Source organism: Melospiza georgiana, chromosome 9, assembly GCF_028018845.1.
Source record: "Melospiza georgiana isolate bMelGeo1 chromosome 9, bMelGeo1.pri, whole genome shotgun sequence".
In the NCBI taxonomy this organism is placed as follows: domain Eukaryota; kingdom Metazoa; phylum Chordata; class Aves; order Passeriformes; family Passerellidae; genus Melospiza; species Melospiza georgiana.
The window spans coordinates 9547193-9564919 of record NC_080438.1 but is presented as its reverse complement, the minus strand read 5'-3'; the positions used below and the strand labels follow the sequence as shown (position 1 = coordinate 9564919).

Sequence of the window (17727 nt, the reverse complement as noted above, 5' to 3'; positions counted from 1 at the left end):
ACTAAATTCATCCCTTCCCTATGACATTTAAATAGGCCCTGATCTTCAGAAAATAGGAGAATTAATTACTCAATTCAGTAGTAAATTATTCTGTTACTGAAAAGCCTCTAGATATTTCAAAATAAAAGGAACAGAGAAGGCACAATATGCCTTCACTTTTATTTTCAGGAAGTGTCATGCTTATAGCTATACAATAAATTCTGTCAGGAAAGCAGCTTAGAGAGGCAAGGAGGTTCTAAGGATTTCAGTGTCACATTGGTGAAACCAGAAGCAGATGTGCAGAGTTCAGGTCTGGCTGGGGAGGTTGTTTGCCTGCCTTTACTCAGCAATTTTCATGTGCCTATGTTTTGATCATTACAAGAATACTTGTAATATTCTTTCTGATTAGGAGCAAATTCTGATCCCATCAAAAGAACCAAAGCCCATATTCAGAGGGGAAAAATTGACTTGGTATTAAATGCCTTCATGGTTTTACAAAACCTCTCTGAATTGATGTTTCTAGACTGACAAGCAGTTACAAGTTTTGTGCTTGTCCCTTTCAATATTGTCAATACTATTTCAATACTGTCACAGCTATATGGGAATTACATTAAAGAATAATTTCTATTTCTTTTTCATGCTATCAGCAAGCCCTGGAGAGCATTTAACTGTGATCTGGGTTTAGAACAGTAGCCATCCATGTTAGACAGCACAGACAGGGAAAATCATACACAGCTGATTTCCAAGGTTCAAGCAGAAAGTTAAGATGTTGGGCCAACTTTTGATTGATCCATCTTCACCACTTTCCTAGACAAGGAAGTGATAATTCTGTTCTGTTAATTTTATAAAACAATTTGTATCCTTCTTTTTTTCCCTACAGATCATGTTGTATGTGAAGAGGAATTCAAATATGCTATGCTAGCTCTAAATTGCATATGTCCAGCTACTTCTACATTAATCACTCTGCTGGTTCATACATCTAGGGGACAGTAAGTATAGAAAAAGTCATAGCTGATATCTAGAAAACAGCTTACCCTGGGTTCTCAAATAATTACAGTTTTAAAAAAGAAAATGGAACTTTCTGCACAATAAAAGCATCAAAATGCCTTACTCAAGGCAGTATAGTTTTGAAGAGAAGACATCCTCCCCCAGTATTTAAGAGTTTGTTGCATGCTGTTGTGCCACTTCACAATATAAAATACGAAAAAATTGAATTTCTGGTTTAGTAAATTGAAGTGTTTCTATCACAAAGTTCTACTTATGAACACTAACAAATCCTAAGAATATCTATTCTCATAGGTTAATTTCAAGGTCTGTTTCAATGAACTAAAAAAAAATAAAATGTTTTTTTGATGACATATGATATTTACTCTTCTATGCCTGTATGTTAAGAGGCAAACAAACATCCATGATTTTTAATTTTAACATGACCACACTGCTGGAAGGGGTGCAGAATTATGGTGTCTCTGCAGACTGCATAGTCACGGTAGAGCTTCTCTGAATTCACTAAAATAATTTTACCAGATATCTGGTGTATCTCTTTTATGCTGTATTCTTGGAATAATAAGGTATTTTTGATTGAAATGTTGTGGGCAGACAGATGCAATAAAGAGTGAATCTCTAAATACATTTGTAGAAATGGAATAGCTGCGTATACACTATATAAGTCTTGTAACAGGCTAACTTCTTTTTCAAGTAATCATGAACCCAGTATATATCTATTTATAAGCAGAGTTATTTAACCTTCTATATGACATTTCTAGTATTCCCCTTTGCCCAGAATGGGGAAAACAAATTCTTCCTGGAACTGTTACTACTGAGAACAACAAATGTCAAGATTTTAATGGCAGTGTGCACTAAAATCTCCTAGTAGGAGGAAAACAAAACATTGTTTGGATACCTGCTGAGCCCTGTGGTGAAACACATTCTTTATACTTTTTTTTTTATCTGCCTACCTTGTAATTCTGTGACATGCACAGAATCCAGAGCCTGTTCCAGTTATTTCATATTACATGCACCTAAAAGAAGAGCAGTGTTCCTAACAGCTGTCAGGGAATTTTCCTTCAGCACAAAACCAAACACAGAAAAGGGAAATGATTTCTGCTGTACTTAATACTTCAGCATTTCATTGTTTAATACATTGATCATTTACAGATTCCCAACTGAGATACAAAGTAACTGTCTGAGAATTCAAAAGTGCCTAAGATTTCTTTTGCAATCAGAATTAATAGATGTAACCAGCATAATAAAAATAACTGGTTTCTAGTCTGGTCATTGTATACTAGGAGCAAAAAGAAAAAGGTTTTTGCACAAATAGTTGTAGCATTACTTTGAATCCAGAAGAATTAAAATAATGTGTGTTTCAGAAGGAATGTACACTTTATGTTATTGTAAGAATACTCTCCTGTATTTATACAGAAAGACTGAAAAAGTGAAAATGTCTAGTTATTATTTATCTACTGCAGTCAGCACTCTTCAGAGCATTGATTCTCAGACTCCAAAATAAGGACGTTAGTCATTGTACTGCAGACATAAACTGCTTTGGATTTGACCAATTTATAGTTCAGAGAGGGTTGTTTCTTTGCTTTTCCAGATGTATTCTGTTGTTGAACAAGAGGTAAATTAACTGCTAGTTGTTAAAGTAGGTGAAATTACCATTATTTATGCATATGAAAGATGAAGTCAGATGAGCAGTTGGGTTTGGCTAAGTTAAAATATCAGGTGAAAGTAGATTATTTAAATTGCAAATAAAAATTTTATATACATGTATTTATAAGCCAAACACTAAATTGGATCTACATAATGAAAATAATTTGTTAAATGGATTTCCAATGTTAATAGTGAACTGCTTTCCTTTACATTAGTTCCTGTTTAATTATCCTTTTATTATCATGATTGCTATTAGTACCTGCATGAAACCTTATGTAGGACTCAGATTTTGAATACCTGTTAAGGTACAAATAATCCTATTGTCTGTTAAGGTGCAAATAATCCTGTTGTCTTCTCAACTGTTTGTGGAATTCAAAACTTTAGTCTGTGAGACACCAAAATTCTACCTTGAATCTTATTTATAATTTCATTATCAATCTTAATTAATAATCTTAACATTTATCTTTAAGTGTTACCTGGTTATCTAAACTAGTAATACAACTCTATTAGGGTTTGTTTGATGATACAAGATACTGGAAGAAAATAACCTTTCTGACTTGGAGTTAATGTGATCTTTACAGTACAGCCCCATGGGAAGCTTTCAGACAACTCACTGGAACCAAGCAGACATCAAACAGGTGACCATTTTATTTTAGGGGGAAAAGTGAAATAAGGGAAAGTGTTCTGAAATTACATGGCTATTTGTGCTGTTCTATACCTACTGCACTATTTATAGTGTTGCGACAAAAGTGGTTTACTTATTTTCATCTTGAAACAAAATGTTTTCATGATGAGAGTGAAGAAACATGGTAAATGGGAGAAAAATACAAATTGTGTTAAGGTATTGAGAATGTATAAATGAGCATTAAAGGAGCATGTCCTGGGACCTTGGGATCTTCGCTCCAAGTGGGAAAACACAGGACACACTTGGCAGATTCATGACCTATCTGCACATATCTGTGTGTATATGCATCAGTTCCCTCCAGTGAAAATCATGCAGGCAGAACCTTGTTTCCACATTCCAAACTTAATCAAGAAGTTCCCAGGAGCTCCAGGTCTAAAAGTGTTGGGGTTGCTGAGGTTTGGAAATTTTCACTGAACTGTTTGCATTAAGTATAATGCATGGAGTAAAGGGTGATCTGCTTTTTAACTTATTTTCTTGCACCAAAGAAAAGAAGCTATGTACTTGTAATAGTCTACAAGACACAGGAACCAAAAAATACCCAGCGAGTATAAAGATCACTGATAAGCAAATGCAGAAAAATCTCTCTCACAAATCAAATGACCAAAGACAAATGACTCTTTCCTGCATAAGTTGGTATTAATAATACTCAGACAGGAACCAAAGAGTCTGCCACAAAGCATGTGAAGAAACTGTCTTTCTGAATGTCATGAGAATGCTGCTGGTTTTACCTGTCACTTCAAGCTGCCATGGATCTACTTATTATGGTGTGATTTTAAAATAATTGAGCCATCTCTCTCCTGGTGTTAAAGTACATACTCTCATATATCTATTACTTAGCAGAAAATGCTCTTTAATACACCAAGATAATCTCTGTACTTAAAGTATAACCAAGATTTGATCTCAAATACTTCTTTCAGATTAGCCTATGGGACCTTTTCAGTAGACATTTGTAGTTTCTGTTGACAGGAAATATGATTCTGATTAATAAGAATTTTGCATTAAGTGTTAAATTATTCTCTTTATGTTTCAGAGAGAGTCAGCAATCACCAGAACAATGGCAGAAAATGTATGGCAGATGCTCTGGTAATGAAGTGTATCACATCAACCTGGAAGAAAGTACATTTTTTGCAGAGTATGAGGGGAAGAGCTTCACATATGCTTCTTTCCATGCACATAAAAAGTATGTTTATTTTTCTTATCAAGTATCAGAAGTTCAAAGAAATAATTACTTGTTTTGCCTGCAACTAGTGGCTCTGCACTAAAGGCACAGTACTGCACATTGATCTGTTTCTGGGTTTAAGCTGCTGGCCACTAATATGGGTTTATTTCTGTGACTTGGAGCTGGTCAGGTAGAAGCTTATGTTCATCCTGAATAGCCCATCTCAGTCTGAGAATAGTGTTCTATAAAGGATAAGCTGGACAACCAGCAAAAAAAGGCACTTTTTGGAGGTTTTTCAAGAACCACAATCCTTTTCCAAGTCCAAAACAATCTAGAAATGAATGGGTGGGAGGGTGTGGGGTTTTTAAAATTTATTTAGGACTCAGCTGGAAATCTGGCTTCCTTTGTCGCTTGTTCATATTAAGGAAAATGTTCAATTTAAAGGTGTCACATGGTACATTCTGGTAATTGTTCAAACATAAAACTCTTTTTTCTGTTAGATGATAACATACCTGCTTTAAGGTCCAGATGATGCATCACTTTTCCAGTGCTGCTCTGTGAGATGAGCATGCAAAGTAAACACAAATCATGTATGTTTATATATTTGATGAAATAAGCATTTATCAAACCCTAAATGCTGGGTTTATTCTCATACTTAATCAAGGAGAAAAAGAGGGTTTTTTTCTGTAATTCCTTCTTTTCTATCACTAATCAAATACATTTTATAAGTGAATTGGAAAAATGAATTATGAAAATGGTCTCCATTACTTACAAATAATGGAACAATTTAACATATTAATAATTTTTCATATCATGTATCCATTTTTCTACCAATATTTTCCCAGAAAGGACTATTCATCTGACAGAAAAAATCAACTAGAACAACATTAGGAGAATATTATGGGCATTACAAAAAACACTCAACTGCCTGGGAATTCATGAGCTCATAAAATCTGCTTGATTTGATGTGGCCTATTTAGCAGGACACATTTTTCAAACATCCTTATCATCCAGAAAGCTGCAAATGTTCATAATGTGCAAAGAATAAAAATATACCTGAGGTTCATTTTTGACAATGAAAATTCTGGTGTTTGCAGGACTATGCAAAATGAACCATGCCTTTCCTTTTCTAATTAAGGTTTGGAGTCTGTCTGATTGGTGTTAGAAAGGAAGATAACAAAAACATTTTGCTGAATCCAGGTCCTCGATATATCATGAGTTCTACTGATATATGCTTTTATATAAATATCACCAAAGAAGAGAATTCTGCTTTTAAGAAGCAAGAAAAGCATAGAAAAAATCATGAATCAAAATTATCTTATCATGGAGCTTCTAGGTTACCAGTACACAGTATAATAGCCAGCATGGGTAAGTAAAAAAAAAAAAAAAATTACATCACAACATATTCTTATTTAATGAGTAGCACATTTTAAAGCATCTTCCTAAGCTTTTAAGAAACTGTAATTATGAATAGAGAGAATGACTAGAAAAACTTAAAACATTTACCCTCATATTTAAAAAAAACCCACAGACAAACGACAAAACCCAAACCAAACCAAAGAAAAACCCAGACAAAAACAAACAAGCAGACAAACCAAAACCCCCAAACAAACAAATGGAATTTGATTCTCTTTTACTTGACAAAGTGGAAGTAAACTTAAGACTGTGGTATAAAAAAGTAATAATGAAGTGAATGCAAAGCAAAACCAGTGGGTAAATCATACGAGTACTTGTTTGTCATTCATACCTGATTGTTTCTAAGAAGTTTTCATGAGCTTCTTTAATTCAACAAACACCTTAAGTAAAATCTGCAGGTTGTTGATGCATGGTAATATGGACTGGTTATATAAGGTATGATTTTAAAGAGGCAGTTAACAAGAAGACACAGACTAATTGTCAGGAAGAGCGTTGCTTTCCTTGAGTACAGTTGAAATATTTGTTTTACTTTAATGGAATAAACACACCCAGGGCAGTGCTGCTGCCAGTCCTTTGCCAGGCAGTCCCCAGTAAATCCGGGAATGCCGTTCCCAAGTTCTGAGCAGCAGTGAGGAGACGTTTTCCCTGTTTTCCCTGCCCAGGGACCGTGGCCATCGATCTGCAGGACACGGGGTGCCGCGGGGCCAGCGGTGCCACCCTGGCGCTGCCCGCCCAGGGGGGCAGGGAGGGCAGGAGGCCCAGCATCGCCCCCGTGCTCGAGGTGGCTGACTCCTCCTCCCTGCCCACCTGCGACCTGCTCAGCGACCAGTCCGAGGATGAAACCACCCCCTCCGACGAGGAAGGCTCTGCAGGCTTTGAGTACGTATGCTAAATGTCAAATAAGGTGAAAAGTTAACTCCATATGTAAAAAGCATCGATAATCCTTTTTGGAATGCAGATCAATCTGAGCACTTCTAGGAAGGAAGTTCCATGAAGTGCAGTTATGGAATTATTCCCATAGAGGAAATGTTAGCAGAATGCCATAAGCCTACTTTGAAATACAAGAACACCCCGCAGATAAACTCTTCCGTTTGCAGGAGATTTTCTCTTTGCAGTTCTAAAAGCTGTAGTCATGTATTGCAGTGCATTCATAGCGTATTCTAGGGCTTTTTATTTTATTTCTATAATTATTACGTGAGCACTCAACAAATTTGTAAACAGATAAGTATTCCTGCCATGCAAATCCAGTGATAAACAGATCATCTAACAGGCTTTGGAATTCTGGAGCTGGGTGTGCGACTTCAAAATGCAGGAATGACAAAAAAGCAGTATGGGACAAAATTATCACATCTAATTCCAAATGCTTGTTAGTGTGTTACTGAAAGTAATGATGCATTACTCAGATAAACCCAGAAGATTCAATCTTGCTGTGCAGATGAGCAATTATGTTTATTAGGATTGCTGACAGGGGTGTTAAAAGTGAAATACACAATTTAAACCAGTGCCTCAACCAGCAGAGTTTCCCATTTCCACCAATGGCAAGCATGGGTAGCCCCAGGGAAGATTATCAAGCTCCAGAGAAAAAATTAATAGAACAAGTCATCTTAAATGTGCAGATTGAAACAGCAGGATTTAAAAGGTCTCTCATAAAAAATGAACTAAGGCCAATTAGAAATTTCACCTCATCGGGAAAAGGGTTTGCCATTTAGAATTTATTTCAGCCATTTTGAAAGTACATTATTAAAGCTAAAAGGTAATGACTTCACTCATTCTTGGTAAATGTTTGGAAAAAAAATGGAGAAGGAAGAGCAGAAGTACAGTTACTTCTGCTTTCTTTCCTTCATTTTTTAACTTAAAACTTTCCAGTTCAAAACACTATGGCAGCACACTGTAATACAACAAATTATTTTCAAAAACCCAAGCAAAATTCCTTCAGTCCCCAAAAGCATGGCAGCTTTTACTAAGTTCTGTTGAACTGGCTGCAAAATACATTCTTTTGACCTCTGTTAAGCATAGTTCATTTTGTGTGCTTGATCTAAAACTTGGACGTATGTATAAACGTCCCACAAAACACTTGTGTAGGCAGCTGTGTTTTGGTAATTTGCTATACTGAAAAATGGTTTTTTTTCTATTTTAGGTATGCCAAAGGCTATCCTCCTTACTCTCCTTATATTGGAAGTTCTCCCACTTTTTGTCATCTTCTGCATGAAAAAGTACCCTTCTGTTGTCTAAGACTAGATAAGGTAAAGGGGGATTCTGCTGCTGGATAATCCTGCACTCTCATTTGTCTCTTGCATCTGAGCAGAGCCAAATTCTGATTTCTCCTTAGAGATGAAGTTTGTGCAGTATTTTCTACAATACTATATTCTTTCTTATATTCCTTTGCATCTCCAAGTTTTATGTCTAACGAGGTCTCTGTTGGGTCATCTGATACAATATTCACATCCACTGAACTTGTTTTTTACTCTGATTTTAGGGGTGCCAACATAACTACTATGAAGATGCCAAAGCCTATGGATTCAAAAACAAATTGATTATAGTTGCAGCAGAAACTGCTGGAAATGGCTTATACAACTTCATTGTCCCACTGAGAGCTTATTACCGACCAAAGAAAGAACTAAACCCCATTGTATTACTGCTGGATAACCCGTAAGGAAAATGGTTTTTTTCCCCTTTCTGATAAGTTTTAAACTCATTTTACCATTATTCAATAGATGACCCCTTTTCACATGGCCAGCTGAAAATCAAAAACATTATGGCACACTTTGAGAAAAGTTAGTGACAAAAATCATGCTGCATGTTCACTGTCATATACAAAACTGAACTTTTATTGGCTGTTAATGGCCATAGTAAACTTAAATGTTCTTATTCTTCATGGCCAATATTTCAGCTAAGTTTTTCTAAAAATTATCCCCAAAAATGTGAATGTTACTGCTAAAATTAAATAGCTTAATAAACACTGTAAAAAGCAAGCTGTATAACAGTTTCACAGCTACATGACAGCACTAACCTACTTAACACAATGCACTTAGTGGCCTGGACCAGTTAGGTATATTTTTAATAACTCTACTCTCAAAGATAAACAGTTCTTTAAGCCAAAAGGACACCCACAGACACATTTTATCTAAAATTATTTAAAGCCATGGATGAAAATTTAAACCTGCAGTATTATTGTTAGTTTTATATCTCTTGGTGACTGCTGGAATTTTTCTCGTTGCTTGATTTTAATATTTCAGAGAAATTTGCTTATGTCAAGACTGGTTAATTTATAATCTGATAAATAATTAGCTTTTTGGGGGTTTTTTTTGCAACACTTTGGTACAGCTCAGCTACTTAAAATCACAGTTTGAAAGACACAGAAATGGAGGTTACCTGTACACAGAATAGTAGAACAAGCTAAGAAAGCAAAAATGTTTTGTAGGTTGTGATTCCAAGGCTGACACTTCCATTTGTGTAGATCTGTTGCAGTTTAAGTGATTTTTTTCTACAAAGGCCTGCTGTGAAGTGTCCCACTTTCCCTCAGGAAGCTCCTTAGTCACCTGTGTTGGCAAAACAGAAGGTTTTTATGTAGGTGCTATGGCATACAGTGAATTACACAAATCGAGAAGCCTAAATGAGGCTAAATCACTTCCACTGACAGTGTGAGAGCAAAGCCATGGGCACAGGGGGCCCTCTAGTGCCAGCTCAGTGCCCAACTTCACACACTTCAGTGCTGTTCTGACACTTAATAGCTGAACACACTTTTGATTGATTAATGTGAAGTAAAAGCTCTGCTTGCTAATTAAACCAGCACCCTTACTGTTGTCTCTCTCTATGCAGCGTTTGCAGTGACTCCTCTGAAAGGGAGTAGGCTTGAAAGCAGTAGGTGTCACAAAACCCAAATGATGATTTGATTTCCGCGTTACATTTTAATTAAGAATTGTTGATGCTTATTTTAAGTCCTCCTAAGACACCGATTAGAGTATAACTTGGTAGTGTGTCTTTGACGTTACTCATTTGTTCTTACATTTGGAATTGTCCTGTGCCATAACATTTCTGATTTTAGAGGTGCATTTACTAATATAAGCATGTTAATTCTGATCATTCTTTATGATCACAAAGTGTTGATTCACAGCTTTCTGAAAACCTATTTCCTGCTTTAACTGACATCATAATGCCAAAGTTTAAGAAAGTTTTTTTTTTTAAAAACCCCAAACTACCAGTTGATGAAAATATTTTGGAAGAGATGCTGCTGTTGTGATACTGTGTTTCATTTTGTAATTCCATCTGCTGCTTAGGCCAGATATGCATTTTCTGGATGCAATCTGTTGGTTTCCAATGGTTTACTACATGGTGGGCTCTATCGACAAGTAGGTGAAATAACTGTTAGCAAACTTACCTTTGTAGTCTCAGTGGTTTGGTGTGTGTATTGTCATTGCATGTTCTGCTGTGTGTGGTGTAGTTGGAGATGAGCTTTCTGCATGCATAGTCTGTGTCTGTCTGCTGTAATTTGGGATTTCACATTTCTGATTTATAAAGGAGCTCATTAGGGAAAAGCATGACAGGGAGCACAAGTTAACATGTTCAAAAACATAAGATTAACACTTATTTAGGTGAGTTCATATGTTTCTACAAATGAACAGATCATAGTCCTGATTCTAGTGTCAGTCTGTACCGAGTTAAAATTTCTTGGAATTCATTGACTCAGGTTTTGTAAAGACAGCTACAGAATGTAAACAGTCTTGAATGTGTCCAAAAGTCTTCATCTTACACTACTTGAATTATCACTTACTCCTACATTTCTGTCTTCACCTCTGCTAATATATGTTTATGGATATAGGTTTAGCAACAGAACTTTAATGTGAAAATCAGGCAGAAACAAGAGAAGAGCAAGGACTCATGAATATTTTAGTAAACTCCTTAGTGTAGATTGTAAATTTAAAGAAAACTGCTTCACTACATAGTGCATACTGAATTGAGGCTACAAGCCCATAATGCTAATTTCCCCCTGTAGAAATCAAAAAGCTTATTTCCTGCTTATAACAGTGACACAGTTAGAGATTTACCTTGGTGATACCGGGTCCTTGTGAGGTTCAGAAAGAGGCCACAGAATTGTTACTTACTTTACATTTTTTCCTATAAAGCAAAAAGTGTCAAAAAGGTTATTAATATCTACTACTTTATTAAGTATTAATTATGTAATAGTTATAAAAAGAACTCACAATGGCAGAATAATTAAATTGTTGTCTTTTTTCCCAACGTGGAAATGAAACATGAGATAGTTTTAGTAAGGAGGTGATATAAGAGAAAAAAGACAAAACTCAAATGGCATCAAAATGTGTACTCAAGAGGGAATACTTGAGGTATTTAAAGTAATTAATAACTCAGATGTTAACCTGTTCTACTAATGTAGAAAATTAAACTCTGTTTAAATTTACTGAGTTTATTTCAAAATGGAAATTGCCAAATCCCTCCCTAATGGTGTTTTGTTGTTCTTTCAGAATTAAACGCATTTTTAAAAAAATGAAGCATGTAGTCTTTGGAATAAGTGATTATTCAGAATTCAGAAGTTCACAGTAATACCAGCATGAACTTCTGCATCTTTTCTGATGCAAAAATCACTTTAATTCTGGGTGCAAAAAGCAACTGTATAGTTTGTTGAGGGTTTTTTTGACATCTGTTATCATTAATAAGAATACTTCTAAAAATATAGTTCGTACATATTCCTTGTGTTTTCCTCACCATGTTTTTAAATCTTGTACAATTAATAGATCTGACCATCTGTAGATAAGAAATACATTGTAAAATATGCATATTTTCCTTTCTTAATTAAGGAATATAAAATACATTCTCAAAGTACCACCTACTATCTATAAGTATCTCAAATATTTATCATTTGTTAACCAGCAATGAAGTATCATCATCTCAGAGAGAAAACCACCAAAGAAATTACTTTCATTTACCATTCTTTTTTTGTTAGAAGTAGATGGCTCACAAAAAAAACATCTTTACCAAAATTCATAGCAGAGTTCACTTCATCAAAATATGTCAAGCAGTAGGTACCTTTCCCCTAGTCCTTGGGTAGGATTTGAGATCTGTAACTGAACAGATCTCATAGTTGTGTAGAACTCTAGTCAATCTTGAAAAACCTTTAGCTAGAGGTACCTGAGAAGTAGAGTTATAATACTTCCACATTAGCATTTTTCAAATTCTCCACAAGCCAGCCACATGCAACTGCTAAAATAAGAACAGCTTTTGAGCTTATAAAACATTGAAATGCAGAAAATCTGGGTATTTAAGAATATGCTGCTATTTTCAGGGATCAACTGAGAGTCTGAAAAATCAGAAATACAAATTACTTAGAAAAAAAGTTTGGACTTATGCACTGCAGTTGTTCATAGATCACATAAAATCAGTTTTTCTTTTGTTGTAGTCAACCATCAGTGATATTGCAGTTTCAAAAACAATGGTATAAATTCTTCCAAAATAAATTGTTAAAAAAACCCACCACACTTGTCAAAAGTTGCTTAGGATCTGTGGAAAATGTTGTTAAAACAGCTGAAACATGCTTCATTTTGGAGACAAAACTACAAGGCATGATGAGAACTGTAACTCAGCTGTCTGTGAGTGTTTTCTGTGGTTGGGCTTCACACATTGTCCAGCTGTGCACAAAGTTCTGCTGCTCTGCAGCTGCTCCTAAAAGCATCCTGAGAACACTCCAGCTAATTAATTAACATTTTGAAACCAAAATAAAACTGTGGGAACGAGCAATCAGGTGCATTTATTTGGGTTTTTCTATTGTCAGATGTAACTGCAATGGAGCAAGTTGTTGCAGTGGGTAGGGCCAAAGTGTTCCCAAGTAACTGTTAAAGGCTTATTTTTTTTAAAAAACTGAAATAAATTTATAATTAACAAAAGAGAGGGACTGTAACAACCTACTGAAGTAGATTCTATATTCTATTCCACCAATTAATTGAGAAGTTATCCTTGATTATATTAGAATCTGTTACATAGCTGATCTGCAGATGCCAACCCATGGCTAATCTTTCAGGTGTTCCATATTTAAGTTGTTTGTTTCTTTCTCCCTCTTTCTCTTCACAAAAGCCTAGATGACTTATTAAGGTGTGGGGTCACCTTTGCAGCTAACATGGTGGTGGTGGACAAGGAAAGCACGATGAGTGCTGAGGAAGACTACATGGCAGATGCCAAGACTATTGTGAATGTTCAAACCCTCTTCAGGTAAAGCGTTTTTGCAATCTGTCTACACATCCTCATTAACTGCGAAATACTTGATGCTTCCTGTGCCAAGAGCTTTTTTTTTTTTTTTTTATTCTACTTAAGTTTTCCCTTGCATGAATTTGTGTCTTACATGGACAAACTTTTTCCCACCCTGCTTAGTAATTCACTTAGAATCCTGAGGTATTCTCCTGAAAGCTCAGATGAAATGCTGTGCATCTCAAAACCAGATAATCATTTTGCAAGTTAGCTATCAGATTTACAGGAATGAAAATAAAGTTACTCTTGAAGACATAGGATGAAAGATAGTTGAGGAAAAAAACTCACAATAATACTAAAGCCCATATGAAAAGCAGATCCTTCTAATGCTGAAAGGTAAGTACTGCATCACTGTGAAGTTAGTAGTAAGTGTTCACATTTACTTTTGCACAAAAGTTAGGATTTTAGGCACAGATATGCAACATTACATATGACAGCAACACGGCAAGAGTCATGAGAGTATATGATCAGTCTAGTAAACAGGCTGAGTCTTTGATGAAAATGAGATTTGCTGTTCCTTTTGACAACTCTCCTAATTAAAGCCTTTGTGTTCAATATCTTGGTTCAGTGAGTATGAAGAAAATATGTCACTTTGAGCTGAGAAAAATATTATTTTCTTAATAAAAACACCCCAAAAAATCTCACACAAAACAAAACAGAGTCAGCTATGAAATGCCTCCCTGATTTGGGGTTTAAGCCTAGCACTTCCTGGTGTTCATTCTAATAAGACCTGGAAGGAAATTGAATATGATTCAATATTGGTTTTATTGCAGTTACCTGTTTTCTGTGTCAAACCTTCCACAAAAGACCATAGAGAGATGCATAGTAAAGTGGTTTGAATCCAGTGGTTTAGAAAATTGAGCTCATTAAAATACAAGGGAGCTTGTAAATGCAGCTCTGTGAGAATGCAGTTAAATGCTCTTTGCATTTCTGCATGTGCTCAAAGGAAGCAAAATCTGCATTGCACAAGAAACGTTAATTCTGTCTTTTTCTAACATTTCAGTTTCTGAATTGGTACCTGATATACTTGCACAGGTGTGTGATTCATACTCAGACCTATGAAATTTGGGTTGAAGCTATAATTGAACTTTATCCGGGCATCATCAGATCTGCTCCTAACCATACAGTGCTAGGGCACTCACCAAGGTTTTTCATATATATCGGTTTTTCTGAAATACAGTTTACTCCCAAATGGAAAAAGGAGTTGTATCAAAAGTAAACGTGTAAAATTTTCCCCTAGCTGTGTTCTACTTTGTAAAAGAGAAATTACATATGATATGTATGCCATTAGATGCTTCTGTACACTCCTTCAGTTGTCTTGCACATTGTTTGCAACTAGATGGCAGCTTTAACTTGTGTATAAACTCTATGTCTGGGTCAGTATTACTTTAACACTGCATAGTTACAATCAAAGTAAGTTAAAATACCTTGGTTTAAGACTTAGCAACACTTTTTCATAAAATTTTGCAAACTTTCACAAATAGTGTATTGCATAAATTAGTTTGGTTTTTTTCCCTAGGAGACATATAATAATGTCACTGCATTTTTATATTATGTGGAAGTTGTAGAAATAAGTAAGCTTTGGGAAGAGGCATAAAAAAGTGGCATTTACCTGTTCTATAGAATAAACTATATTCATTGCATGAAGGTAAATACTTTTCTAAATGACCTTTAAAAATATATTGACTAGCTAATAACGTCAGAAAGTAATGAAGAAAAGACTGGACATGGTAGAGAGCAGGAGCACTTGACACCAACTGCAGTGTTAAAGGGGGATTTTAACCCCTGAATTTAATATGCTGTTTTCAATGATATCACAGCATTGACAAAGGTTCCACTTTGGTCTCAGCAGGTGAGACCATTCAGAGGGTTCAGGCTGATCTAAACACCCCTGGTGTGAGTTACTCAGGCCTGAAAAAGCCATGTCAGAGAGCTGCAGTAACCCAGGCTCTTCAGCCCCAGCTGGCAGTTCTCACACACCAGTTGTGTCATTATTCCCTGACTGATATAAATCAGCAATCCTGCTTTGCCAGGAGAGTGTGCTCCCCACCCTGGAAGGCAGAGGCATTGTTTATAAGGACAGGATTATTAGCACCTTTAGGGCTACAAGCTGTGCCATCCCACACAGCACTGACTTACCTGCCATTGGAGTGCAGAAGTGTGACTCAAATGGGCACACTGACCAAGAACAGTTACCGCAGCTCAAAAATAAAAGGAGAAATTAATAGTCTTGGACTACACCTTAAGGTGCTTTTCACTTTTGAAAATTAAACAGGAAGCCAAGCACCTGTAGACAGGTGTGAGCCCTCCTCAGAAAAACAGCGCATTTCCCCAGGCAGTAGGTCTGTACCACTATAAAGTTTTATGGTTAACCTCTTCAAGGCTGTTTCAAATCCTGCAGGAAGCCATTTGCCAGCAGTACACATCACAGGTCAGTGTTTTGGCTGGTATCTAGCTGTCATCACCAATTTAGAGATAAACCAAATGAGGTGCTATGATGGCATTGCATGGTTTTCTGGGTTTGTCATTGTGGTTTGGGAAAGAACTACATGTCTCCCTTGCTTGTCTGATTTCCAAATACGAGTTCAGTAGCAAGCCATGCCTCCCATCAGGCTGGGGGGGCTTTCTCTTCCCCATCAGTCCTTTCTTACTAGAATGGGGTAGAGGAGATGTATCTTTGCCCAGAAGGAGCCTGCTCCAGTGCTAAAAGCTGACAGGCAGTGTGCCTTACACCCAGAGCAAGATGCAATCTGTCCCTGACTTCCTAGAGAGCAACTTCCCCTAATTCAGCTAAAAGGCTGAAAGCAATCTGTCCCTGACTTCCTAGAGAGCAACTTCCCCTAATTCAGCTAAAAGGCACTTGTAAGTAAAATATTTTACCAATGCCCATTTTTAAACTGATTTCGTAATATAAATCAGTTTTCATATCTCAGTGAAAGACATGAAATCATCTTTAAGAGAAACATAGCTGCCTGCATTTTTTCCTGCTGTGTATATTTTATCAGGAGATCAGCTTTTAATTTCCTGTTACTCCTAACTCTGAATTCTGTGGTGTTAGTTTTCAAATACAATGTGGAATTAACACATATTGGCAGACAGTCTGGATATACATTTCCCCACATTCAGGCTTTGCTTGAATTGCCATTTCAGGGATGTTTCTCCCTGCAAAAGTGAGGGAAAAGGACAAGACTGGCAAAAGGGTGCACTGAATTCCATTTGACACTAACTCACCAAATGCTGCTTCCATGGAAAGTGAGACAGAAACCACATCAATGATGTAATTAGTATTACAGTTACCTATTGCTAAGTGTAGATAAGTAGCCCCAGGGTCAGCAAAAGAGGCTACAAATGTATATCTCATTTTCTGACACAATCTGTAGAGGAAAGAGTTAAATAATAATATATTGTTCTATTCCAACTTGTTTAGTATATAAATAGTGTAAACTATGATTTTCTAGCTGTTTCTTGGAGCCCTGAGTGCTGGGGAGGGGCTCTTGAGTCTGCTGCTTGAAGATCTGTGTAACTGAGCCAGTTCACAGTAGAGCTCTCTTCACTGCTTTTAGTTACTAGAAGGCTGAATTGGTGTTAAGTTATAAATACTTTTTATATGTAAATATTTCAAAGTGAGAACATAAGTATACATAAACATACATTTTCTCAGCAACTCCCACAAGTGTCAATTTTCATCTATATTGCTCAGACTGTAGTCACAGCGTACAAACAGACCTCAAGAAAGAAAAATCAACTGGAAAGGGTACATAAATCAGTCATACTTTACATGCAACCAGGTACTAAGTACAAGCTTTAAAGTTTTGCATTTTTTGTTGTTTCCTTCAGATTTGTGATATTGTACCAACTACGAAATAAAAAATAATGAAATTAAGTTTTTTTTTTTCTAGCATTTAAGTGTTTTGTCAGCTCAGTGTGTGCTTCTTGGTGAATTCTACAGAGAATGTGTTGTTGGACCAGCAATTCACTGGGCCCAGACCCACCACAGGTTCAGGGATTTCATTTAAAACATGGGCACAAGCACAAGCTGAAGCTTTGTGTAGAGCCTTACATTTGTGAACTGTTATAATTAGAAGTATAACCATGACATTATTTTAAAATGCAGGTTGTTCTCCAGCCTGAGCATTATCACAGAGCTAACTCACCCAGCCAACATGAGATTCATGCAGTTCAGAGCCAAAGACTGCTATTCTCTTGCTCTGTCCAAATTGGAAAAGGTAAGAAGATTTGCCTACCCCTACCCTCAGTTTAAATGTTATGTTTTTATTACTTTTTCTGATTTTGTAACAAAGATTTCAAAATAAGTAGAAACAGTGATTTATGGTTGTAGAACAACTGCAAAAGATTTTTTTTTCAAATTTCTACCCTCATTTAATAATAAAGTTTGATTTGATTTAATCATTTTACAACGTAATATTAATCAACCAACTCTCTGGTGGAATTTGCTCAAGGAAAATGAAATATTTTTGGATAATTAAATATTTAGAGCTAATGTTGTTGTCCAAGAGGCTGACACAGGCAATTAACATGGAACATCTTTTAACTGACTAAATGCTTAAAACATACAGCTTTTATT

At 36.1% G+C, this 17727-nt stretch overlaps 1 protein-coding gene across 1 annotated transcript in view; it reads left to right on the top strand.

The window, feature by feature from the left end:
* Nucleotides 1–17727, top strand: part of KCNT2 (potassium sodium-activated channel subfamily T member 2) — a 117462-nt gene that overhangs the window by 77386 nt on the left and 22349 nt on the right. The window contains exons 15-24 of the mRNA XM_058030027.1: nt 860–968; nt 3210–3266; nt 4344–4493; nt 5611–5840; nt 6551–6767; nt 8026–8131; nt 8365–8537; nt 10166–10237; nt 12972–13106; nt 17257–17368. Of these exons, the coding sequence (XP_057886010.1) occupies nt 860–968; nt 3210–3266; nt 4344–4493; nt 5611–5840; nt 6551–6767; nt 8026–8131; nt 8365–8537; nt 10166–10237; nt 12972–13106; nt 17257–17368 (1361 nt within the window). The remainder of the gene's footprint in view (nt 1–859; nt 969–3209; nt 3267–4343; nt 4494–5610; nt 5841–6550; nt 6768–8025; nt 8132–8364; nt 8538–10165; nt 10238–12971; nt 13107–17256; nt 17369–17727) is intronic.